General features: G+C 53.9%; 1 protein-coding gene across 1 annotated transcript in view; it reads left to right on the top strand.

Moving 5' to 3' along the window:
• Nucleotides 1-8050: 8050 nt before the first annotated feature.
• Casz1 (castor zinc finger 1) overlaps nt 8051-25069 on the top strand; it is a 51546-nt gene continuing 34527 nt past the window's right edge. The window contains exons 1-2 of the mRNA XM_032894574.1: nt 8051-8338; nt 8722-8760. Coding sequence (XP_032750465.1) covers nt 8290-8338; nt 8722-8760 — 88 coding nt within the window. The 5' untranslated portion in view covers nt 8051-8289. The remainder of the gene's footprint in view (nt 8339-8721; nt 8761-25069) is intronic.

Raw genomic sequence — 25069 nt, 5'->3', positions numbered from 1 at the left:
CTATCAGGCTCTGCCCCACAGGTCTGAACTGGCTGGAGCTGCTGGGAGGAAGCAGACCAAGGAGGAGAACCGGGTCTGTGTTTCAGCCTGTGAGTGCTTTCCCTGTCCAGGGTCAGTGATCCTAGCGGCCCTGGTGTGTCACCATGGCTGTGTCAGGCTTCACATCCGAGGGGGATGCTTAGAGGTCTGGGGTGGGAGCTGCACAAGCCAGTTCTCTGGGTGCCTCTTTTTTTGGCTCTGCTGAAGTCCCTCCCAGGTCTCTATGCCTCTCCTCCTCTCCAGGCCTTCTGCGTGCCCCATAAGTTTCTCTCTCCCTTCTTGCCTTCCCACCACTCATCTCAAGCCACCACCACCACCCCCGGCACCCCCCAACGCATGGCTCCCTCTCCCTCTCTCCTTTTCATCTACTCGGAAGGCTTTACTTTACTTCCTTGTCACCCTAATTGATTGCATTAACCTTTCAGCGTATTGGATTTCCCCGGCATCGTGCAGAGAGCCCTGTGCAATATGCTTATAATCTGAGCCATAATGGACAGTTTGCAGTCAACAAGCCCCTTCTCCCATCGGCCCCGTTGACATCTTTCTCTTGCCCAGGCCACCTCAGCCACTTCTCCGGCTGGCAGGGGCGGAGCCATAGGATGGGACCAAGGAGGAAGTGAACTCAGGATGGGGTCTGCCAGTGCTTTCCCTGCCTCTCCCATCTCCCTGGCTGGCCTTCCTTTCCTTTCCCTACCTCCGGCTTCTTAGCCTTGTTGAGTCCCCTTGGCTTGGCTTTCTGCTTCCAAGACACCGCCTGAGAAGTGGCTGGCTGTGTTTTAGATTTTGTCAATGAGAGAGTCCCCCAGCTTTATCACCCGCATTGGTCTCAGGCTTGTGTGACTAGTGTAGGTGGCAGGACACGTCTCGAGGTCTCAAGGGAAGAGAGGTGACTGACCCAGGGACCCTGGCAGTAAGCCTGGAATAGCCCCCAGGAGGGACTGGTGGGACCTGATAGGAGGGGTACAAGAGTTTCAGAGGAAGACGATAGCTTTGCAGGAGGGACTCCATCAGAGGAGCCAGCCCGTGCCAGCTGCCTGATCTGAGGAGCCCAGTCCCAGACTGAGTCCCCATTCACTATGGGTTCCAGCAAGGCTGGCCCCTCGGCTCAGCAGCCTGATGGGTGAATAGTCACTCAACAGGATGGATGTCAGGTTGAATACATTAGTGTCAGCTGAAGGAGCAGGACGGAGGCTCCCATTAGCCCCGGTGGTACACTTCCTTCTCCTCCAAACCCTGTCTCTCCAGCCCTCTGCCCAGCATCTTCTCCTACTGACCAACTCCACCTCCTGCCATCTCTCTCACTCCAAAGGGCAAGCTTTGGCAAGAGAGGGCTGGACCTCCTTCTCATTCTCTCCCAAGGATTTTGGGGGTGGGCAGAGGGCACAGCAGGGAGAAACCAAGCAGCGAATTAAAGTTTGTGATTGTCAGTGTCGGGAGAAGCTAAATAACCCTGTAACTAGTATGAAGGTGAATTCACGGTCTGCTGCACATGGAGAATATGAGTGTCTGCAAGACAGCGAGTGTAGCTCTGGAGTCCGCCCCGCCATGGTGGGCAGCCTTCTCCCCAGGGACCCGAAGGAGGCGGGAGGAGGCCACGCACTTCCCACCCCCTGGCAGGGAGCAGCTGCCCAGGATCTCCCACCAGGCATGGGAGGAGGGGCAGCTCAATGGTTTGACAACGTGCTGGCCAGCAACCCATGCAGGGATGCATTTGTGAGCGCCAGCAGTCAACACTCACAGACACCAGCCCAAGGCCTATATTAACTGTGGACACTTACTGGTCACTTACTCCATGCCAGGCCGAATGCTGTCTTCAAACCTCTGTCCAAAACGTGCAGGTACGACGGCCATTGTTCTCCCCTTCTCCCCACACTATTCTGTGACCACTTTATTGAGATATAATCCATATGTCGTCAAATATTGAGATATAATCCATATGCTGTCAAATCTACCCATTTTAAAATGTACAATGTGGTGATATTACTACTACTACTACTACTACTACTACTATTATTATTATTATTATTATTATTATTATTATTATTATTATTACCACCACCACCACCATCATCTTCATCATCATCTGTGGGATCCTAGAACTTGTTCATCTCCAGGAAGAAACCCCTGTACTCCCTGGCAGCCACTGACTTCCCTTCCCCACCTACAGACCTAAACAACTGCTAATAGTTCCCTTCGGATACGAGAAAATGGAGGCCCAGAGATGGCTAGTAACTTATTAGGATTGCACAGCCTGGCTGTGTAATGGCTGGTGGAGCTTGCGTTTGAACCCAGGCGGAGGAATCCAAAGCCAGCGTTCCATGTCCTGGTGGCCGCCCCCACCCCATGCCCTACCTTGTATTTCTGACACTTTGGGCTCAGGCATGTACATACGCCATCCGAACATGTAGGCCCAGGCTGCAACATGAACCTCTCTTCTCCCCAGGTATGCTCATGACTCGATGCAGAAAAGCCTCACACACACACACACACACACACACACACACACACACACACACACACACACCCTCCTACGACAGCCAACATCCCCTCCTCCCCTCGCTCTTTCCTCTGGCTTGCCCTTCCCAGCCCTACTCCTGGAAGGGAGGCTTGGCACAGGAACCAGGCAGCAACAGGGCAGCTAGAGTGGCCGCAGAGACCTAGGTGGCTTTGGTGGTGGCTCGGGGATCTTGACATGAGAAGTACCTGTGCCTCCTGATAATTTTAACTGAAGGGAAGTGCCAGCCTTGCCTTGTAGAGCAGGGCTCTGCCAGGGGGGCTGCCAGCAGAGTTGAGGCCTGCTTCATTCCCCAGCCTGTCTTTCTCCTGCTTCTCTTCACTGGTGTTTCTCAGCCATCTTTTTCCCACCTTTCTCTCACCTCCCACTTTCCCACCTCAAAAACTTAAAAAACAAAAAAAACAAAAAAAAAAAAAAAAAAAAAAAAAAAAAAAAAAAAAAAAAAAAAAAAAAAAACAACAAAAAAAAAAAGCCAAAAAAAAAAAAAAGAAAAAAAAAAGAAAGAAAAAAAAAAAAAAAAGAAAAAATTTCTTTGAACATCCCTTTAGAAAAAAAAAACCATTAAAAAGGGAAATGGAGCATTTATGATAAAACAATTTTTTTTTATTTTTTTTTTTTTTTTGGTTTTTTTTTTTTTTTTTCCTTTCCTTTCTCCTTTCTCCCTCTAAAGCGGAGGATCCGGCCGGGCCAGTTTGGATATTTATTAAGAAAAAGCCAAAGATAATTAACTTTTTTGTTTTTGTTTTGTTTGTGGGTGCCTCCCCTGCTGGCACTCCAGGCTGCCTGGCAGACCAGACCTGCTCCTGTTCCTAGGTGCTGGGCTGCTAGCAGGGCTCGGCTGACTCCCCTAAGCCTGCTGGGGCCACCAGCTGCCTATCCAGCCACCTAGCATGGGTTTTAGGTGGGGGAGACCTTATGGTGCTACCAATGCCACCTCTCCCAGCTCTCCTGAAGCACAGAGCACCCTTTAGAGGCCGGTAAGTGTGAAGAAGGGGCTACTGCCAGCTCTCTTGGCCGCTGTGTCCCTTACAGGGAGTCAGGGGTAAAAGAGAGTCTCTCTATGAGACTTCTGGCCAGTTTAAGGCTGCTGACTTCTCCAGGGAGGGAAGAGAGGGCGGAATGAGCTGGAAGTGCAAGGGGAAGTCTGATTTGGGCCAAATCGGTCTCCCTCTCGTCCCAGGAAGCTGGTACTCTGTCAGGACCCGTAGACTCTGTTAAAGTGCCTGTTAAAACGTCTCTGGGGCACAGGGCCATCCTGCGCTATCTGGAAGCCAGACTTAAACGAAGCCGTCCCCTAGACCTCACTAGCTGTGTGTGGCCCAGCTCACCAACCAAGCATTGAGAATTTGAGGCCTCGCTGTGAGAGACAGAGCTGAAGACATCTCAGGAGCCAAGACTGCTGGGACAGTGAAGATGGCTACCTACCATCCTAGCTGGGATTAGGGGTGTGGCTTCCTCTGTTGGTGGATATGTCTGGGCCACTCCCCTGTAAGGGTGCTCCCCTCTGCTCCCCCAACCCCCAGGCTGCATTCCTGCCAAGTAGAGAGGTAGCAGCAGTCACAAGGTCCCTCCGTAGGGAGTCTGCTCTGGACTTGGCCAGTAGAGAACAGTTTTGAAGGATTTTGCTGGTCCCCCCCTTTTTTTTTTTCCTCTGAAATATAAGGATGTGCAATTTTTTTGGTTTCAATTTAGCATTGGAGAATTTTATAATTTAGTAATTAAAATCTCTGATAGGCTTTAGAAATTGCGGCTAATTGAATTTAATGGGAAGATGATTTTCAATTTTATTTGATTACCGGGACCCCTGGCATCGGTATTTATGGGAAAAAAATGGGAAATGTGCTGTGTGGGCTAAGATGGCATAATTGAATTAGGGATAATCGGATTTCTCCGTCATGAATTTCACTATAATTTTCCTATAATTTTCCATTAGATATCTAGTTTACAAATATTCACAAAGAAATGAAGCTCTTTCGGAATGGAGATTGCTGGCTAACAGGATTACGGGCCGAGCGTGCGGCTGTGCCAGCCCCTACCCTACCATAATGTGATCCCTGTGTCTGCCTTACACTTAGCGTGGCCTCGGCATCTTGCTTCGCCACCCACTATCCTGGAAGCTCCGTCCTCCCCTTTGTTACCTCTTCTGTGCTCCTCCCTGGCTCAACGCCCACCTGTCCCGGGCCCACACAATCTCTGCTACCTGCTGGCTGAGCCCAGTCCCAGCTGAGGCCCAGGCCTTATGGAAACCAGCTCAGCTCTTCTGTGTCCCCTCCCGCCCATGCTTCCTGTCCGAGTTGCGTTCACTTGGCTCCCTGTTTTCTCTGAAACTCTCCCTCCATCCCTGCGGAACACCGGCAAATGCACGGACGCCCTCGCAGGTGCGAACACGCTCGTTCACGTGCACGCACAGACCTCTGGCTAAGGCTTCTGCGCCCTGGCCCAGTCGCCTGAGAGGGAACCAGTTTATTGGGATCCCGGGGTGGGGTGCAAGAACAAAAGGAGCCTTGTTCGAGTTTATGTGAAAGTTACAAATTCAAAATGGGAGCAGATAAAGCATGAGATACCTGGTGTGTAAACAGGCCGGCGAGTGAGAAGGCCGCAGGCTCGGGAGGGAGGGAGAACGAGTGGGCACACGACACCCGGGCCTTGGGAGGATGCCAGCCAGCATGGCAGCCTGGCTGGGGAGAGTGGGAGCTTCCGTGGCCCACTTGACTGGATGGAGTTACCGAAGAGGTTTCTATTCTGCTTGGGGTGGGGTGTCCCAGAAAGACCTGGAGGTTCTGGGCCCCGGGCTCTGGAGATCAGTAGAAATCACGAAACGTTCTCACGATGACCGAGTTCAGGCTCTCAGACTCGTCAGCACATCAGAGTAATGAGGAAGGAATAAGAGAGCCACAGCCCTAAAAGACGCCGGACCTCTAGGCCTCTCCCCATTGGTGTGGGCACACTTAAGAACAGAGCAGAAGAGATCCAGAGATGCTTAACACACGGCCTTTGACCCTGACCTGTGGCCCACAACCTCGATGGCCTTTGCTCTGTCCTGAAATCCTAACATGCCAAGTTGGCCTCAGTTCCTTACTTCACTGATCTCTTCTCTTCTCCTACACATGGCTCCTTGCTCTCGGGTCCAGCCCACTCCACCTGTGGTGGCTGATTGAGACCCACTGCCTCAGAATAGAGTGAGCTTTCTGGGCAGCCTGGGGCTCTCCCATCATGGGCCATGTGTGGCAGCCCCTCTTGCTGGCCCTGATCTGTGTGTGGCCTTCTGGTTCTCTTGGCCCTGCCCTGTCAGCCATGCCTTGCCAGCCTCTGCCTTTCAGAGGCTCCAAAGTTATTGTTCTTACCTAGGTAACTGGAAAGCAGGGGTGTTTTCTATTCATCCAGGCCTTCCTGGGGTCAGCCCTAACTATCATCAGCCGAAAACCAGGACTTCCTGAACCAACCAGAGACTTTGTAGGTCCCCGGTGCAGGGAGCTCTGTGTGTGTGTGTGTGTGTGTGTGTGTGTGTGTGTAGACATCTTCACCAGCCTCCATTCCTGATGCCAGGCTTCCTTCTTTACCTGGTCGCCCACACCAGGCTGGGGTGTGGGACTAATTGCCTGTTGTTACAAGCCAGAGCAACAAGGGGGCAGAATCATTGTTGGGTTTTTTTTTTGGGGGGGGGATGGGCAGCAGCACCCACAGTGTTTCCCAGGGCAGTCCTGGACAAGGAGATCCCACGGGGAAGCTTGGCTGATGTTTCTCCCTGTTTGGCTTCCCTGGGCCCAGCTGTTGGGGAGCATGTGGCTTGGTTTAAGGAACCCTGTTTTCTTACTCAGGGGTTTCAGGGCCAGGGGACACGTGGTAAAGTTAGGTCTTTGCACCTAAGGACAGGGATGGATCTGACGCACGGAGGGAGGGTGTGTGTGTGACAACCTAGGCCCAGGTGGGCAAGAAGGCAGTAGGGAGGGTGGCAAAAACACGAGAGGGGTGCTGAATTCTTTGTGGAGCCATTTAGAACTAAAAACCAGTGAGACAGTGAGAAGAAAAGAAGAAAAATAAGGGGAAAGTAGGAGAAAGAGTAGTAGATTGTTAACTCCCTCCTTTGCCTCAAGGCCTCTTTGGGCCCCTCCCTTTGCAAAATAGAAATATTGCAAAAATAGGCCAGCGCCATTTTGCCGAATCCTGCCCAGACCAAGAAGAGCCTAAGCCCATTCTCCTCCCCTCATCTGAAGGCTTTAACAGGAGAGAGGATGGTAGGATGAGGTAAACAGCAGGCTGGGCCACCTAGGGACACGAAGCTGAGCACAGGGGAAACAGGCTTTAGGATAGCAAACCTACTGAAGTCCTGCTCCTTTCGGGAAGCTTTCCTTGAGCCCCTCCAGGCCAGAGATAACAGAGAGTCCTGAATACCTGCGGCTATAGCACGAACCATTTGGGGTTGCATGGTTAGGAGGGCTTGGCTGAGAGACTTACAAACCCAGGGAGCAAGGGAGAGTCAAGAAAGACAAGTGCTTGGTCAAGCCCTAAGAGACACCAGAGTGGGCAGGGTGTGGTCCCCAGGGAACAGGTGTCAGGACATCGGCCAACTTGCTTGAGGGGTGCCTGTGTTCAGGGATGGAAAGGAAGCCCAAGTGATGACGTGGATCTACGGAGGAGATTGCCTAGAGACTGTGAGGGAAGAAGAGGGGTTGGGGAGGAGAAAGGCCTGGGGACTGGAACGTGAATGGCCTGACATGGAGGGACTCCGGGGCCATTTTAAGGGCAAAAGCAAAGCGAAGCGGTGGAAACTTAAGATTGTGCGGTCTGCGGGAGTGCGGTGGCCAGCGCGCGGGGAAGAGTGGGAGGGGAGAGCGCGAGGCTGACGTGCGAGTTTCTCCGGCACACCCAGCCGCGCCGCCCGCGACTCCTTTCTTCTTCGAACTCCAATAGCCACAACAAAATGAGGGAAGTGGGGTGAGCAAGGGAAACAAAACCCCTTCCACACCCGCCACACCCGCAGCCCAAGGGCACCTCGGAAGGGAACGGCAGGAACGCGCGCGTGCCGCAGAAAGTCTCGCACCTGCGCTCGCTCCCGCGCGGAAAAGTTTACGCGGGCGCGCACAGGGTGGCGGACCGCCCGAGCGGCTGAGGAGAGCGAGAGGTGAGCGCGCGCCCGCGCCCGCGCCCGCGGCGGGACTCGGAGCGGGTGCTCGGGTACCCATCTCCTCGCTCCGCTCGGGCGCACGACTTCTCCACACAAGCGCACACACCTCGCAGACACACAAGCCTCTCCCTCCCTCGCACGCGACCCCGCGAGCGCCGGCCCCGCCCCCCTCTCCTCTCTGAGCTTTGGAGAGTCGCCGCCCGCCTTCCCCAGCCCGCCCCCGGCCTGTGTGCTGGGAGCGCGGGCGCGCGAGGGGCGTGTGTGTGTGTGTGTGTGTGTGTGTGTGTGTGTCTGCGTGTGCGCGTGTGCGTGTGTGTGTGTGTGCGCGCGCGCGCCCATTCACCTTCGCACCACTGTGAGGCGTGCGCGCGCGCGGGCGAGTCTGATCTTTCACCTGCCAGAGCCGCGCGCGCTCCCGGCGAGGGGCGGTGCCATGGCCACCCTGCCAATCACCTCGGCGCCTGGCAGCGCCCGGCCGCTCCCGCCCGCCCCGCTCCCTCCTGCCAAACTGTTACCCTGAGTGTTACCGTCAGGAGCAATGACATCAGGATTTTAAAACAACTTGTTATTCGGGGAGTAATCAGTTGCAATTAGGCATTAATTAAGTATTATGAAAGTTGATTATTTAAGTGAATTCGGCTTTCGACTCTCCGACTATGGTGAGTACCGGCAGCGGGCGGGGGAGGGCCGGGCAGGGCCGGAGCGGCGACCCCTGCGCGCTCGGGACGGGATGTGGGGGTGGGGGGCCCTCGGCCTGACGGGCCGGATCCCCAGCCGAGCGACAGCCACGGGCAGTTTCTGTTTTAGTTGAAGGAACTCGGAGCTGCCGGGAGCGTGCGGGCCGGAGCGTGAGAGCGAGCGTGAGGCGCTGAGCAAACTTTCCCCGCCGCCGCCCTCCCGACCCGGCCCGGCCGGGCGCGCGTCCCCCAGCCCGGGATGCGCTCGGCTAGGCGGGGAGGGACAGCGGGCGGGCGGGGACAGGGGGCCCGCGAGACACTAAACATTCTTTTCCCTCTTCTTCTTTTCATGGCGTTTCTCGAAGAGTTTGGGACCAAGGAGCGGAGAATGGATCTTGGAACAGGTACGCGCGGTGGGAACCCACGGGGAGGCTCTTTCACTTTTCTTTCGGTTCTTTGACGGAAGTTAGTATTTTTAGCCCAATGAGCTAGCAGCTGAGCTGAGGGTACGGGATAGGCGCCAGGGGTCTGTGGCCATGGTCCCTGCTAGCCCTGCTTTCTGGATGGTGATATTGTTATTTGTCACTCGCTTAGTGACTGTGACTAATTTGATGCTTGTCATTATGAAAGAACCGAGGGGACAGGGAGCTGGGGGCACCCGGAGAGAGAGAGAGGATTTAGGGGTTTTTTGTGGGGAATTTGTTCTCCGTGTTTTTTCTCTTGTGTTTTTTAGACACACGCACTTTTCCCTTTGCAAAGATCTGTGTGTGTGTGTGTGTGTGTGTGTGTGTGTGTGTGTGTGTGTGGCTTGTGGGGTGTGTGTTTTTATTTTTTTAGTGGGGGGTGGTTTAGTTTTTGAAAGCAGCGTCCTGTTGGGAAAGGCGGTTAGTCTGGTTTCGGGCGACTGTCTCAAGGTAAAGGAATTTAATTTATTTGGGACAAGGCTGTGTCGGATGATCAAGCTGCCTATTACGGCTAATGAGTGTTTTTCACTTGAGAAGCTGTGGGCTGAGGTGGCTGTTATCAGTTCAAAGTAAGGGGCCCAGGACTCTCTTTCTCTCTCTCAGGCCCCTTTTAGCGCCTACTCTGGGAGGTGATGGTAGGCCAAACCAAAGACTACATTTAGATATCTGGGTCTGGGGAGCTTGGAGTGAGGCTCCAGGTAGTGCCCCCCCCCTCCCGGCCTGGGCAGAGTTTAGCCTGTGAATCTGGTTCTTTCTAGTTTTGATTTAATCTTATTCAGTAAGTTCTCTTTGCACCTGAGCCTCCAACCTAAGTCCTTGGCTTAGTTCTGTGGTCTTCCACCACCATCCCCTATCGAAACTAACTTTGGGCCTGGACTCTGACATCCTAGGTTGTCAAAAAAAAAAAAAAAAAAAATCAGTACTCTTCTTTAGTGTCTTGAGAGAAAATTAGGTTGGTAGTTCTTCAGAACTGATCCCTGATCCCTTCTGTTTCATTTGAGGAAGGAAAGGTGGTACTAAGTGGTTTTTAGAGTTGGTGTTAGACTTGTCCAAGTTCACCCTGTAGTCCCATAGGACCTGTACAGTGACAGCTGCCTCTCTGAGACAGAGGGCGCAGGAGGCAGGAGAGGGCAATCAGGAATGTGTGTTGTGGGGGTAGGGAACCTTCACAGAGTGGTTGGACTGTAGTGTGCTCTTGGCTAATGATATGTGGAGGTCCTGGGGACATCTGTGCCCAGGAAGGGTACAACGCCCCCTGCTGGGCAAATTTGGAAAGGTGTCTTGAAGCCATTGCTGCCACCGGCCCCTCCCTGGCCTCCACCCCACAGAGAACCAGCCCGCCTCCACCTCTAATCAGGTGTCTCAACACCACCCTCTCAGGACCCGCCCCCCTTTCTTCAGAAATGGGGCCCCCACCCATCCCAGCCAAGAAGGAGACCTCAGGGACAGGCCCAGTGTTTGGCACCACCCTCTACCTGGCACAGGAGAGCCTGCCAATGGGCCAGCACAAGGGACTGAGGCATTACTCAGCTGGAAGGCGGGTCCTGCTCTCTTCCTTCTGACCTAAGTGCCAACTGGAGCTGGCTCCCATCCTGCCATGCCTAGTCTGTTCTAGACTGCCATGGAGGCACAGTTCCATATCCCTTCTGGGGAGTGTCATGATAGCAGGGCAGGAGGCAAGTGACAGGGCCTCCGGTGGCACCTTAAGGGCTCTGGGGAGACTTACTGCTCTCCACACTCCAGGGACAGGCCCTGGAAACTTTTCCTAGAAGCCAGAAGGGCCAGGAAATCAGCTGGAGCAGGGCACTCCCAGTGGGACCCAAGTCTGGACTCTGGCCACACAGAGAGGGAAGGTTCATAGCATCAAAGTTCAGTTTCCTGGAGGAGTTGTCTGGTGATAGCTCCTGTCTCTTCTCTGATCTTGGGAGTTTCACCTCATCTCAGAAGTTCAGAAGAAAAGCACTTTCCCCCTCACTTCACAAAAAAGGGAAGCAGACCAGGACTGGGACAGATCTGTTCTCCTTGAGCCCATCTCTGGGGCATGTGTGTTCTCATGTTCAGGAGCTGAGAGCATCTCCCTTGACCTCCCTGATGTGCAGGAACACGCCGAGGCTTATTGCTGGTGCGGTACAGTGTAGAGCTTCCTTCCTTTGGGAGCTCCAGTTAAGGGCCTCAGAGTGTAAGCAGGGAAAAGTCCCAAAGAGTTGACAGTACCAGAGACCTCCAACAAGTCCTGGATGGCAGGTTAACTGTCCCCTCTATCCTTGGACATGTCTAGGTCCTGAAGCACTCTGGCTGTAAGTAACTCAGTGACTGGGGAGAATTGAGGTATCTCAGGAGGGGCAGAAGGATCTGAAGACCCTCAAGAGCTATGTGGACTCCTTTTCCCCCCACCATAGTTCAGCCAAGGGCTGGATCAATCTGGACGTCTTTAGCAATAAAAAATGCCGATGTCGTCCTAATTCACCAGGCCCCGAGATGACAGCAAATTTACATTTTTTAATTAAACTAGCAGCCAGTTTTTATGAGAGGGGGTTGGGTTATGCAAATCAAATGGTTGTGTACGGAAGATTAGGAGAGTTTGGGAATAAATTCCACAAATGCTAATAAAAAAAAAGGGAGAGAGAGAGAGAGAGAGAGAGAGGGAGGGAGGAGAGAGGAAGAGAGGAGGACATGGTTCCATTAGGCCCTTTTAGAGTGATTTCCCAGGGGCAGGGATGGGGGAGGGGGAGGGGTAGCAGGGAGGAAGCTTTCAGACCCAGGTAGATCCATCCTGTAGTTGGGAAGCTCCCCAGGATTAGCCCCCACCCCCACCCCAGGCTGATTTCTGGGCCTGAACGCCCTGGAGCCTGGGTAAGAATCTCTATGTAAGAGCAGATCTCTGACCAAGCTTGCCCTTGATCATCTGGGGGTATATTTCTAATGCCCCTCTCAAGAAGGGGAAGAACTATTCTGCAGAGGATCCAAGGTAGGCCCTTCTGGGTAAAGAGCCAAGTAGGCAGGAGAGCACACTCAGAAGGACCAGTGAACCCAGAGGGAGCTGGTGAGGGGCTGCAGTAGGCACCAAGGCGTTATGGTTGCAGCTCCGTCATCCAGACAGGTCATCGTCGGAAGGACTTACCGAGCCAGAACGGTACTGGGACTGCAGGCCAGGATCCTTCCTCTCAGGCAGACCCTCTCCTCCCATGTCATGTAGCCTTCATGATAGGGAGGGCAGGAAAGATGAGGCCAAGAGAGCCCAGGAAACAGCCTAAGGCAGGAAGGAGAGTGACAGCAGACTCCCCCTAGGTCTGTCTTTCCCCCAAGGAGCAAAGAACTTGGCTCTCCACTCTCAGCCCCGGCAGCCAGAACCTCTGGGCACCAAAGGTTCATTGCCCAAAGTGGAAGGGTCTAAGAACCCTTATAGCCCTGGGTACTCTTAACTCAATGTGCACCAGGGAATGGGAAGGGTCTTGTGCTGCTTTTGGAAGGATTTCGTGTTGGGTTGGGTAAAGTAGATCGCCCTCGATTTTCCTTCCTCCGGACTTTACTTGGCCAGGTACACCCACTCAACCAGTCTAAGCTAGGTCCAGGCTGGGCACCGGTTTTGCTAGTCTGCAGGGGGGGCGGGTGTTCTGGGGCCATCTTGGCAGGAAGGAGCCATCAGAGCCAAGGACAGCATGGGCTGTCTTGGAAGTGGTGTGTTTCCTGGTACCATTCAGACAGGCTGGCAGGGTACCCAGCAGTGACACTGGGAGGGACTTGAGCATCAGATGACCTTTAAGGTCTTTGACTACCAACTTGGTTTTGCTCAGTGGGGCAGGCATCCAGAGAAGAGTCACGTGGGTAAGGCAAGAGACATTACCATTGGTAGGTAGCTTCTTAGTACAGAGCACATGAGACACCAGCAGCTCAGGGCTGTGAACCAGCGCTGATACTAGTTACAATGTAGCGAAGTTCAGGATACGAGGCCAATCATGGTCATTCTCCTACACAGACAGAGGTAGAGGCAGCAAGGTCTACAACCCCCGATCCCTACGGAAGACCCTCTTTCCTGAAGGAGACCAGAGAAGGGAACCCACAAACTCTTAAGAGAGGCATGGGCGGGGTTGGGGGTGGGGGCATCAGTTAGACATTTCTCCCTGCCTCCCTGGCACTGCCGACACTCCCCACCCCCACAGCCAGGAAATCTGGCTGAGTTGCAGCTTGGGTTTTTATGATGGAAAATAAAATAAATAGAGGCACCTTTGCAGGGCTGAGTCACTGCCGCAGCATCTCCTCATTAAAGCTTCTGCCCCTGGCTCAAGTCCCTGCCCATTTTCCCAGGCAGTGAATGGGGTGGGCCTCTAGACTATTCTCTCTGGACCCTGCTAGGTCAATGGTACATCTCCATCCCTCCATCAGCTACCTTGGGCTAACCCACCCTTCTCAGAGAATCGGGTCTTCAACTCATCCCCAACCAACCCCAGGCCCCAAGGTTCAGTCGTCCTAAGTTTGTTTTTAAAGTCTTGATCAACCTCGACTGTTACTACCGCTCATGTCTCACCTTTTCCTTATCCCTCTCTTTCCTACCTTCCCTTCCCTTGGTCCTCATGATCAGAGAGGGAAGGAAGTGACTTCAAAGTGATTACCAGAGCTGGGTCCCCAGGGCAAGCAGCAGCTGTTGTAGTGGCTAGGCCGGGGCCTAGCAAGACTGGAAAGGGGTTGTAGGCCAGTGTCCGTGGAGTAGCAGGAATATTGGTCGGACAGACTGCCTCCCTGTGTGGGTTGTGAAAGGTGGCGGGCTGGTGGTCTGGTGTGTCCCTGTCTGGCTGACTGTACTTTACACCTTAGTCTCTCAGACATGTCCTTGTCAGGGAAGAGCTCCCGGGAGAGCCGTGAAGCTGCAGTTCAGTGAGTGAATCCTAAGGAACTTTGCAGAATCGGGCTGTCCAGCTCCCTGGTTTGCAGGCAAGCATAGTGTAAGAGAGAGAGAGAGATGCTGTCTTCTTTTACCAAGAGGTGCTGGAGGTGAGGCTGTTCATGACAGAGTGGCTTTGGGGACGTGCTTCTACCATCCAGGTCTCCTAGACCTCTCCTAGGCCTCTCTCCTCCACTCTGAGAGCAGTTACCCTTCCACTGTGCACCCGCGTTTTTCTGTCTTTTTTGCCAAGCCAACCCAGCTCCGATGGGCAGGTCCTTCCTACTCACCTTGCTGCCCCACACCCCTTGCTAGTCTCATACCCAGTTGACTCTAGAGAGAGATAAGACTTAAGAGACTGGCTGGGGCCTGCTGCTCTGAGAAGTTGGCTATACCCATGGTGTGCCAGGACAGCCTTCACATTTATGTGCCTCGGTCCCCGGGAGGCCAAGGCCAGGGACCTTGTTTTCTCCTACCGCTATAGCTCTTAATGCTGACCGTTAGATATGACCATTAGCCGCCGGGTTGACATCTCCTCCCAGTGTTCTTGGTGCGGGGCCGGGGCCCATGCCTTCCCACCATTAGTGCTGATGCAATTGATTGATGGAGATTCCTCTTCCCCGAGTGCCTGCCGGGGCTTCTGAGTGGGTCAGAAGGAGGAAGGCAGGAAATGCTGTCCGATTCCCTTAGGATCTGGGTTTTCGCTCCTCGGGAGCCTTCTAGAGCCTGCTTTACAGGAAGGGATGGGTCGGGATCATGGATGGTGTGAGGGGCAAGAGGGACAGTAAGACAGCTGCTACTATCTGCGACAATGGTGTGTAACAGTATGGGCCCAGAGGATAAGAGGTCAAGCCGCTGTCTGAGGAGACAGGAGAGCAGTAGCCAATATAGTTAGGCTCTTCTTCCCCTTCCTCCATGGTCTAGCTATCCCATTTCCCCTCCTGTCAAGCAGACTTCACTCCAAGATGTCTGTTCTCTAGGCTAGGATCCCTCCAGGGTCTGACCGGTATAAGCAGGAAGGCTACAATGAGGGACAATGAGGGACCAGCCCAGATGGCCAAAGCTTTCAGGCTCTGCCTTCTGTTTGGGCCATATCAGAAGAACCATGGCTCTTAAAACCACCTCCCAGTCCCACAGGTCTAGATACTTGGCTAAAGATAGAGGCCTAGGTACTTGGCTAAAGAGACCCCTTCCTAAAGCCCGTCTTGTGGCGTGGACTGAGGCTAGGGTAGCCCTTGGCTTGGTAGGAAACAGTGGAGAGGAGCCACATACTTTTTGTCTCTCTAGATAACAGGGATTCCCATAGGGTATATTCCAGAGTTGATCTTTTCTTCCAGGACTCTGTCCTTGAATTAAGGGGACCCCTGGGAGGGAATGTGCTACACGAGGCCAGGAGACTAGAGAAGCCAGGCAGATCCCCACCTCAGTTGGAAGCTGCAGGAACTCTTTTTTCCAGACTTCATGCATTCCTCTGACAGGTGCCTCTCTCCCGGCTGCCTCAGAGCCCAAAGCCAAGCCGGAAGGCCTGGTCCATTGAGTATTGACTGGGTATTTTTACTGACCAGCAGGGGGCACCCTACTGTATCTGCCCCAGTCCTTTTAGGGATCTGGGCATATGGGCAGCCCTGGCCCTATGCCTTCTGGCTCTAGATGGGGGAGGGGTAGCCTACCCTTCCCACCCCTGGAGGTTCCTTAGCGGAGTTTGTTTTGCCAGGGTGACCTGTTTAATCATCTCATTTTCTGGTGGCCGTTTATTCCTCGTTTCCACGGTTACGGCCCCATTAAGGGGAGAAGCGATAAGGCATCGAGTCAAACAGGTAATAAAAACATTAAAGCCGGTGTGCACAGAGAGAGGACGGGATGGGGGAGGGGGCTCAGCGAGGTGAGACGGCCCAGGCAGCAGCCAAGGTAGAGAGACTGCCTGGCCTGGCCTTGTCCTCCGCAGGCTGTAGGAAGTCTACTCCTCAAAAGCCAGTATTCAGCTTAGTCCTCGGTCCTCGATGCCCTGGCAACAGGCTGTATGTTGAAGGTAAAGCCAGAAGAGAGAAAGTAACAAAAGGTCCCCAGGACTGTCCCCAGAGAGTCACATGACCCGTTCCAGGCCCCACCTCACCCTCCATGGCCAGGGGGTGGGGGCTAATTTCTGACATTGTTTTGAGCTCTCGAATTTTTTTTTTTCTGCCAACTTTATCAGAAAGCATATTTGTGGTGAGTGCCGCTAACGGGGCCAGTCGGGTGAGTAAATATTCCTGGTGTGGACGGCCCTGTGACCTTAAAAGGAAGAGCCTAGCACTGGGTGCCAAGAGCCTATGGAAAGAGGAGGGGCGGGAGGATGGGAGCCCTGTTCCTAGGTGGGAGACCTTTCCTAAGAAGGGGTCAAGTGACAGGGCAAGGTTTGCACTCAACAGACTCAGCAGAGGCCTATCCTAAACTCCAGCACCACACCGTTCAGGCCAGTTAAGCCACTTGCCCTTGGTAGATGGGCCAGCCCCAGTGATGACCACAGAAGAGTTGCCTGCCAGGTCCCCCAAGGGCTCCCTTCCTCTAAGTGGATGCTGGAAAGCTACAACAAAAGCCAGCCTTTTGCCCAGCTGGTCTGGACCTGGGGCAAAGAGCTGTGCTGGCCAGGGGGAAATGCCAGGAAGCGTAAAGGTGGTGTTGGAGCGGCTGTGCCTGCATGTGATGGAGCAACCATTGTTGCCCGGGAGCCCAGGGCCAATGCTCAGAGAGTGGGGAAAGCCAGGACCAGCCCTAAGGCCTCTCTGCATTATGGAGGAGGCTGCCCTTCTTTTTTAAAAAATCTCCTATACTCTGATCTCTTGCAAATGCACAGAGGCCTGTGTGTCTCCGATTATTAATTTCAACGTTGATTCTGACTAGAGAGGGGGAGAATGGAGGTGTGGGAAATGGGGAAACCCTTTGGCTGGGAACTGTGCTTTGGGAACGGGCCTAGATGAGTTAATATTCCGATCAAACAATTAAAAATAGAAAACGCTCCCGCGGCACCAGCTGCTGAAGCTTTCGGCAACTGTCACCAGTGGGTTCAGGGGGCAGGCGGTACAGGAGGGAGCCTCTCCACAAACGGCAGAGCTCGGAGATTATAGTGTGTCCACTGCTCTCTCGGGATCAGAGCGGAGGTTGGGGCTCCGAGCCCCTCCGGCTCCCTTTAGGGGCTGGAGCAGGGCCTGTGCAGCCTCAGGGCTGCCCTTCTCCCCTGCAGGGCCTGGGTAGCGTGGTGAAGTCATCGCCAGATGCCCTGGTAATTGTTTTAAGAATCCAACTTAAAATAAGATGAAAACTTTTATTCCTGGGTGAGGAGTAATTTCCCATCTAATAGAAAATTAATGAAAGGCTTAAAGCAAGCGGCCTGGCCAGGAGGCATGTCGATCTGATAAGTCTGAGGTCTCAGGCCCAGTAGCTCTTAGACCTGGGAGTGTCCACACCCCAGGCCGGGCCTCACTTCCCATGTCCTCTTGGGATGCGTCATGGTCTGCTCAGGTAGAAGACACATTCTACGTGCGTTTACGGAACCTTCCCATGCTAAGGAACAGCTTTCAAAAACTCCAGTGGAGAGCTGGGGGGGGGGTCTTATTCTTAGGTGCGCGTGCACACGCACACACACACACCCACACGCACACGCACACACAGGCCCCAAGTCATCAGTTCCACCGAGAAGAAGGAATTTCAGGAGCAGGTACCACAGACTTTGGGCAGAATATCTACCCTTCAGAACAACACGGGGGACCATGTAAGGTCATCACCTACTCCACTTTACTTAGGAATAGAAAGACTGGGGTTGGGGATTTAGCTCAGTGGTAGAGCGCTTGCCTACCAAGTGCAAGGCCCTGGGTTCGGTCCCCAGCTCAAAAAAAAAAAAGCAACAACAGGAATAGAAAGACCAGCATTCTATGAAGCCTAGGTTCTACATCAACTAAGACAGTTGGTCAGCCTTGATCGGAGGCTATAGAGGAGGCTGCTCAATGCAGTCCTCCCTCAGGGTCCTAGAGAGGATAGGGACCTCCAGAGATAAATATGTCCTATGCAAGAAGGGTGACCTACAACTGACTCCAGCTGATCCCACTCTGCCCTGACCAAGACTTGCTGTGTGGCCCACTGCACTCAGCTAGGTATGTGAGTCCTCAAGCAGGTATAAAGATGCTACCTAGGCAGGACACATGGGGTTCCTGTCCTGACCTTGTTTTGAGCTCAAGAATTGTTTCCTGCCAACTTTATAAGAAAACGAGTTTGTGGTGATTGCTGGTGACAGGGCCAGTCTGGTGAGGCCTGGGGGGGAGGGGGTAGAAAAGGGTTTGTAACCCCTTTAACACCGAGACCGCTCTCCCTGTGGGTCATAGATTGGGGCATCTCGTAGAGGCTATGGGTCACATGACCTCACACGTCCTCTGAGTTTCTACCCAGCACCTTCCTTCTGAGAGACCCAGAGAATGACCGTCACACCTAAACATCTCTCCTAGCAGACGACAAGGGTCTGCGTGTGTCAGCCTGTCTCACAGGTGCGAGGGACATAGCTTAGCTGTAGAACCACTTGCAAAGAAAATGTTCTAAATGTGGCTCCATCTCTAGCACTGAAGAAAATAATAATAATAATAATAATAATAATAATAATAATAATAATAATAATAATAATAATAAAAACCAAACCAACAAAACCCAGAAGGCACAGGTATGGGAGCAGGGGACCGATCTTCTCTGTCAGACTGATCCTAAAAGCTGGGAGACAGACACAGTGTGGAGCTTCCTTGGCAGGGGGGAAGCAGGCTTCCCTGAGGACTGATCCGCATGGTAATGTCGAGGGGAAATTACAAAGCGTATATCCCTGGGTATTGACTGTGTTATTCAGCCTGTGTCCCTGAAGGGCTCCGGATCCCAGTTAAGTCCACTTGTCCCCCTTGAACTCCTCCTGGGTGTAGTGGCTGATGCAAATGCCTGCTAAGGTTTACAGGAAAGCTTACCTTGCTGCAGGCCTTCACAGTTCCTGAGAAAGGGACTCTCCCCTTGTCTGCAGGGCGCGCTGCCAGGATGGGACACTCTGACTCATTCCTGGTGAAGTAAGAGGGGAACAGACCAGACCAAAGTGCTTGTGGAAGCCATCTACATGGGCTTTGTTCTCCTAGGAGACAAGTCTTTGGGCTCATGTTTGTACAGTGTACTTCTGTGAAGGCAGAGAAGGCTGGTGGGGCTGCTTCCGGTGGCCCACTGGGAGACCACTTTAGTCAGTTCAGGAGTGCCCCCATCCACCCACCGCCCTCACTTGCTGCTAGAACTCACGGTGTAGCTGCTTTGCAAACAGCTGTCTGACAGAGTGGGGTTCAGCCTGAACCCTGAACTAGGTTTGCCCCCCTTTTGCTTGTGTGGGTTTGAGAGAACCCGAGTGTTTTGCCGGATTTGACCCATGTTATGAAGTACGAGGCGGGGAGCATCCCAGTGTTCTTAGACTGGAGGGTTCTTAGCGTATATCCACCCCGGCACTGTACACCTACCCCACCCAAGAGGAAGAAGTTATGAAGCAGTAGGGCTTCAACCAGAACCAGAAAGGTGGGCTTCAAGAGGGAACCAAGCCGGAACCACGGCTGGTGAGCTCCGGATGAGGGTAGATAAAACAGATGTGTTACAGCCATTGACGGTCAAGCTGACAGCAGTGAAGTTCAGGCCCTCCTTGGCTGACTTTCTCTAGCCTCGGGTGGAGGCAGCAGGTGGGGTAGGCTGGAGGGTAGGTGATGGATGACCAAGCTACAAGTGCCTGCCTCTTCCAAGCCAAGCCGGCCATCTCCTGCCAGCGGGGTCATGACCCTCTTGATAAGAAGGGTCATCCTGGAACTCCTTGGAAGTCTGCAGAGGGCAGCAGAAGGGAGCTCCTCAGGAACCCGAGGCAGGGCTAAGAGCCCCCGAGAAGGAGCCTGGATGTTTTCAGTTTCTAAGTCCCTTGGGGGCCCAGGGGCAGATTGAGACAGGTTCCTTGCAGGGGAGGTGTTAACAAACAGCAGGTGATTAGACATGACAAGCGGTGACATTTCTGTTCAGGGTTCTCAGTCCCGGCAAAGCCAAGAATGAGGCTATAAACCCTGACATTTTGTGTTATGCACTGAGAGGATTTTAATAGACCTCGCTCCCTCTTCTCCAGTCCTCCTGTCTCCCTCTTCACCACCCCCATTGCATCCAGTATCCCACAGAGCACCCCTGCCATTCCACTTTGCCTCCAGGAGCCTTCTGAGCTGTGTGGGTCTCTGCCTTGGGCCTCAGTCCTCTGTACCTGCAGGCCCTGGCCAGATGCTGACCCCCCCCCCATCTTCTTGGCTTTGATCTTTCCTGTTGTCCCTCTGCAAACCCCCCTTGCCTCCCTCCACCCTCCACTTTCTCACCTCCTTTTTTTGGGTCCTGATCTCACAGCCTGTCCCTTAGCTGCGGCTGTCCCAGTTGTCAGGGACAGCAGGTGGCTGTCCTTGTGCTCGTAACATTTCCAGACAGACTTTGAGAGCCGGTGTAAGGGAGTTTGTGGGGCTTGGTATGGGCTCTCCCCCATCTTTCTTTTTTAATCTCCTTTTCTCCTTTTTGGGACAAGGACAAGGCAGAGGGAGAAAATTGCCCTACGCTGCAAACAGTTGCTGGGTTTATTCAGAAAGGACTGACCGGCAACAGTTGTTCCTCTTACAGAGAAATGCGGGAACAACTGGGGCCTCCTTTGTTCTCTGGGCAGAGTCCTGTGAAGGGCATTTGGAGGTGAGCCTAAGGCTAAAGAGGGTGAGAGACACTCACAGTGTCAGTTGAGTCCGGTGGAGGGAGTCCCCACCCCAGCAGGCAGGAAAGGTTCCCTGAGCCAGGCAGGGTCTGGTTCAGAAGTCAGGCCACACCCCAGCTCTTCTGCTCTGTCCCAAGAAGCTCTTAGCTTTCTGTGTTTATTTCAGTAAATATTTATTGGACAGACGCTGTGCTGAACAGTAGTTCTGTCCCCTGGATCTCTTGCTCCAATGAGGTGGATGGAGGAGTTGTTACCGTAGAGGACCTAAAAACAAGAACAGAGTTCAGAGATGAGGACAAGAGGGAGGGGCTTCTCAGAAATGCGGTCACTAGGGCCCCTGAAGGATGCCTAGGAGAAGGGAGGCCAGGTCTAGAGTTGAGGAAGGTACCTCAACTGGGGTCACAGGGGTCAGTGTTCTGGAGGTCTGGGGTACTGTGCTGGTACTGTGGGGTACACAAGTAGCATGGGTACTGCTTGGCATGGAGAATTTGAGCTGTGCCATCCCACAGTAGGTGTCCTTTTTTTAATCTACTCTTCCACCTCTGCCCAGCTGGGCCAGGCATGATGGTGTGGGTAAAGTGGGAATGAGACTCACCCCAGTTCAGTGGACAGAGAGCAGCAAGAAGTGGGGGTGTCCGTAGACTGCGGCCATTGTAGTCTCCTGTCTCTTACTCCTCGGGAGTCGGGGGTGTGAGTCACAGGTATGGAGGTAAGGAGACTGTGTAGGCCCACCTGACGCCTCTTCACTTAGCAAGCAGCCCCCTGAACTCAGGCTTGCTGCTCCTCCGCTCTCTTGGCGGTTGGGAAGAGCTCAGTGGGTCCTTGTTAGCCTGTAGGCTTTCTGGAGACTTCAGACTTTCCTCTAGGATCCTGAGGGCCAGAGTGAGCAGTGCCAGTAGGGATTCAAGATGCGTCTGAGAAGCTCCACAAACCGAGAGGAGGAGGGCTGTGTGAACCTGTATGGATTAGAGCAGGAGCAGAGGGGAGCAGACTGGGGGATCCCAAAATGCAGGCTCCAAGTTCAGCCACTCATCCTTGCACCCTGGCATTAGCCACAGCCACACCAATAGGCAAGGGGGAGCTCTAGGGCCTGTTGCCTGGAAGGGTCTCTCACAACCCACAGGGCACTTTTTCCTTACTGGTTTGCCTCTGCCCAGGAGCCATGCTGACACTCCCTACCAACACATTGGTTCCCTAAAGGAGATCAGGTTGGTTTCCCATCCCAAGAAGAGCTAGGGGGAAGGCAGACTTCCGACCTTACATACACCTTTTCCCCACTCCACCCGGCCTTTCTGACAAGCTTGGTCCAGGTCCGTCTTAATGTCAGGCCATTTTGCTCACTTCCCAGAGTCTAGCTGGAACTGTGTGGACCCTCTGAACTGTCACTTGACACCTTGGCTGGGGTCATGGTGGAGAAAAGAGGGGAGAAGAAACCTGGAGCCCAGACTTGGCCTACTGCCCCCGAAGGTCCAGAGCCAGGTTTTATTATAATCCCCACATCCTGTTGCAGATCCTTAATCAGCTGGATCCCAGGTTGGGCTGGACCCTGTGGTGACACTCAGGACTGTAGCATAGAAAACCTGACGTGGAGTTTCTGGAGCTGGGGTTGGGGCTATGAGGATAAGGCAGGTGGCAGGGAGGAAAATGGAGCCAGCAGAGAGAGCACAGGATGTGGACAGAACCCAGACCCACTACCCACCAACCAGGCTGGGGGAGGAGGAGCAGCTGCTGCAAACTGGGAACCATGGCTGGGAGGGGGGCAGTAAGAGACCGCTAGTCTGTGGGGGCTGTGTGTTGCCTTATGCCACCGAGACAGCTGGTCCTACAGTCGCTCTGACAGTGGGCAATAGCCCTAGCCAGGAGTTGGTGGGGAGAACCCTGGATGATGTTGGTTCCAGGATCTATGCGGACAGGCTAAACTCCAAGACTCTGGAGTGTTCTGCCCTGCCAAGAGCTCCTTGGAGGGCAGAGGGCCCAGATTATGAGTCTGAGTAGCCATGGCCTGAAGCTCTGTTGAGAGGCAGCTGGTAAAGGGAAGGACCCCGGGATAGACCGTTCCATTCGATGGATCGAAGCAGACCTCCATGTCAGCCTGGCCTTTCAGTTCAGCCCAACCCTGATGCCTCTGCATGAAGTCTGGGGAAGATTGGGGGACAGCAAGGACCCTCAGTCTACGGTGTCATGATAGAAAAGATGGGGGGGGGGTGCAGATATAGCCGGAGAATGGAAGCCAGAGTGGGCTGTCTGGCAGCGGGTGGGCAGACGGGTGTCTGTCCTGCTAGGGGCCCAGGCTGGCTCTGTAGACAGCCTCTTTTCTATATGGAAATGAAGAATTTAGGCTAATGGAGCTCAACCATCTCCAATTTTGCGATGGCAGGAGGATTTTGATTGAAAGTAATTAAGCAAGCTAGCTGTAAAATTAATTAAAGCAAAAGGGGGGGATTTTTTATTGGATTGGATAGCGATATAGCGTCTGTCAGGCGGGGGACGGATGGGGTGACCTGAATCCTCTGCCCTCCCCCCTCCCACTCGGGACGTTTATGTCACTTTAATCTCCTTACAGCGGCTGCTGTGCATTTGTTTGAAATAATCAAGGAAATATGGTCAGAAATTGTCAGCTTTCAGATCTAATTTACCTGACGGCCCCTGCGCAAGCCAGCGAGGCCTGGGGAGTGAGCAGGCGTGAGCAGTGGGGGAGCTGAGTGGGCTCCAAGCACCCTGGGCTCCTCAGCCCACACCCTAGGCCCAGGCACCCTCCGAGGGGGAGGGAAGGTACTCCTAGGCCGGGGTGGGGGCAGGGGCTCCTTTCTGGGCCTTGCCACTTTCTGGAACAGACACTCCCACCCCCCACCCACCTGCTGCCTCATCGTCATACTAACCAGCTTTAGGGTTTAGGGAATATAGGATTAGGGGAGGGGGGGGGGCGACTGTAATTCCTTATTCCAGATGGCTGACAACTGCTAAACTCATCCGCCAGGGCCACAGTTTTAAAAATACTCCTAAATTAGTCCCCTCATGTCCTCCTCACTGTTGGCCTCAGTAAAGGGATTGAGGCAGTAGGCCGCAGAGATGGTGAGGAGGTGCTGCAGACTGTCACAAGCCACCTCCCCACCTCTCCTGGGGCTGTGCCTACTACCCAGGGTCTGTCCGTCCTAGGCCCCTTTCCTGATCCCAGGATAGTTCTTGCCCTACTTCCCTTTCTCAGCACAGCCCCAAAGGACTGTGGGAACGCAGTCCCTGCAACAGGAAGGCCCCCTCCACAGTCTCGTCGTCGTTGTCAGTGGATAAACCAGGACAGAGTCCTTGTAGAACTAGGGTGCTGGACTCCCTGCCCTGGACCCTGGACCCCAGAAGCTCTGCTTGGAGCTGTTGGAGACCTTGGAGAGGGGTGTGTGTGTGTGTGTGTGTGTGTGTGTGTGTGTGTGTGTGTGTGTGTATGTATGTATGTATGTATGTGTGTATGTATGTATGTATGTGTCAGAATGCATGTGTAGTATGCGCTCGGGCTTGGCCTGAATCCTCCCAGCAGGGAACTCCTGTGGAGAGACTCAGGTACACTTAGGGTCTGAGACTGTGGAAGGTCCCTTAAGCAGAAAGGGGCCTGGTATCTGCTGGGAAGGAGAGGACTTGAGTCCCTTGCTCTGTCTGGTCCTGGGCAGAGTGACGCTTTTTTTTCAGCAAAATCCCCTCGGGCCTTGGCCTTGTAGTTCTGAAGTTCAGTGCAGATCTAAAACAGCCTCCATCTTGGTAGGTGTTCTCTAGGGTGGGAGGGCACATGGCTTCCCTCCATTAGGAACTCCTTGTCCAGCTGAGGCTCCATGCCTCTGCCCCTCGGGGCAGTCAGCAGGTTGAGGGCTCTAGAAACAGTTCCAGCCTGTCCTCTGTAGAGTATACCCAATAGAAGGGCTCTTCCCTGCCCGCCTGCCTCGGTGCTACCCAGACGCCCTCTGCCTTGTCTTCCCACCAGTGTTTCCCCTACCCTGGAGTTGCCGCCCACCTCCAGCACACCTCTGGGGCAGGGTGACTCAGGATGCGTCCACCAGCAGTGAGGGAGTGTGAGCGCCTTCCCAGCCAATGGAGGGTGGCCTGCAGGAGGCTGGGGAACATCACCTGCCCCCTTGAGCTCTTTCTGCTCCAGCCTCCGAGCTCCCCCCCCCCATTATGAGTCACCGGGAATGGAGAAGGGGAGGGAAATGAAACCCCAGTGAGCTCTACCCAAAAAAGAGGGAGAGAAAAGCTGCTGGCTTAGGACCCGCAGGCCCTAGGATACAGTCGCACACGCCTGACATCCAAGCGGCACTGAGGTCTTTGAAGCCCCACCGTCCCCTTCTGCCTGCCTGTGCCCTCGAGCTCTGATCTGGCCAGGGACAGAGCCCTTGCCTTCTGTGTCCTTCAGCTTCCCAGGACCCCAGAGCTCATGAGATGGGAGGTTAGATTGAGTCTGGCCTCAGGCCCCCTCCTACCTGTGCAGGTGGCTCATGGCTATGAAGCTGGAAGGGCCTCTGGCCTTAGGCTACAGCTTATTGCTGAGCTAAATGATGTCTGGAGTTGCTGGCAGGTACCAGGGTGGAGGGGGACCTCTAACGGAGAGGGTACAGGAAGTAAGGAGAAGG

The sequence above is a fragment of the Rattus rattus genome, chromosome 1, assembly GCF_011064425.1.
Source record: "Rattus rattus isolate New Zealand chromosome 1, Rrattus_CSIRO_v1, whole genome shotgun sequence".
Taxonomy (NCBI): domain Eukaryota; kingdom Metazoa; phylum Chordata; class Mammalia; order Rodentia; family Muridae; genus Rattus; species Rattus rattus.
The sequence above is the reverse complement of the archived record's forward strand: the minus strand, read 5'-3'. Positions and strand labels throughout refer to the sequence as shown.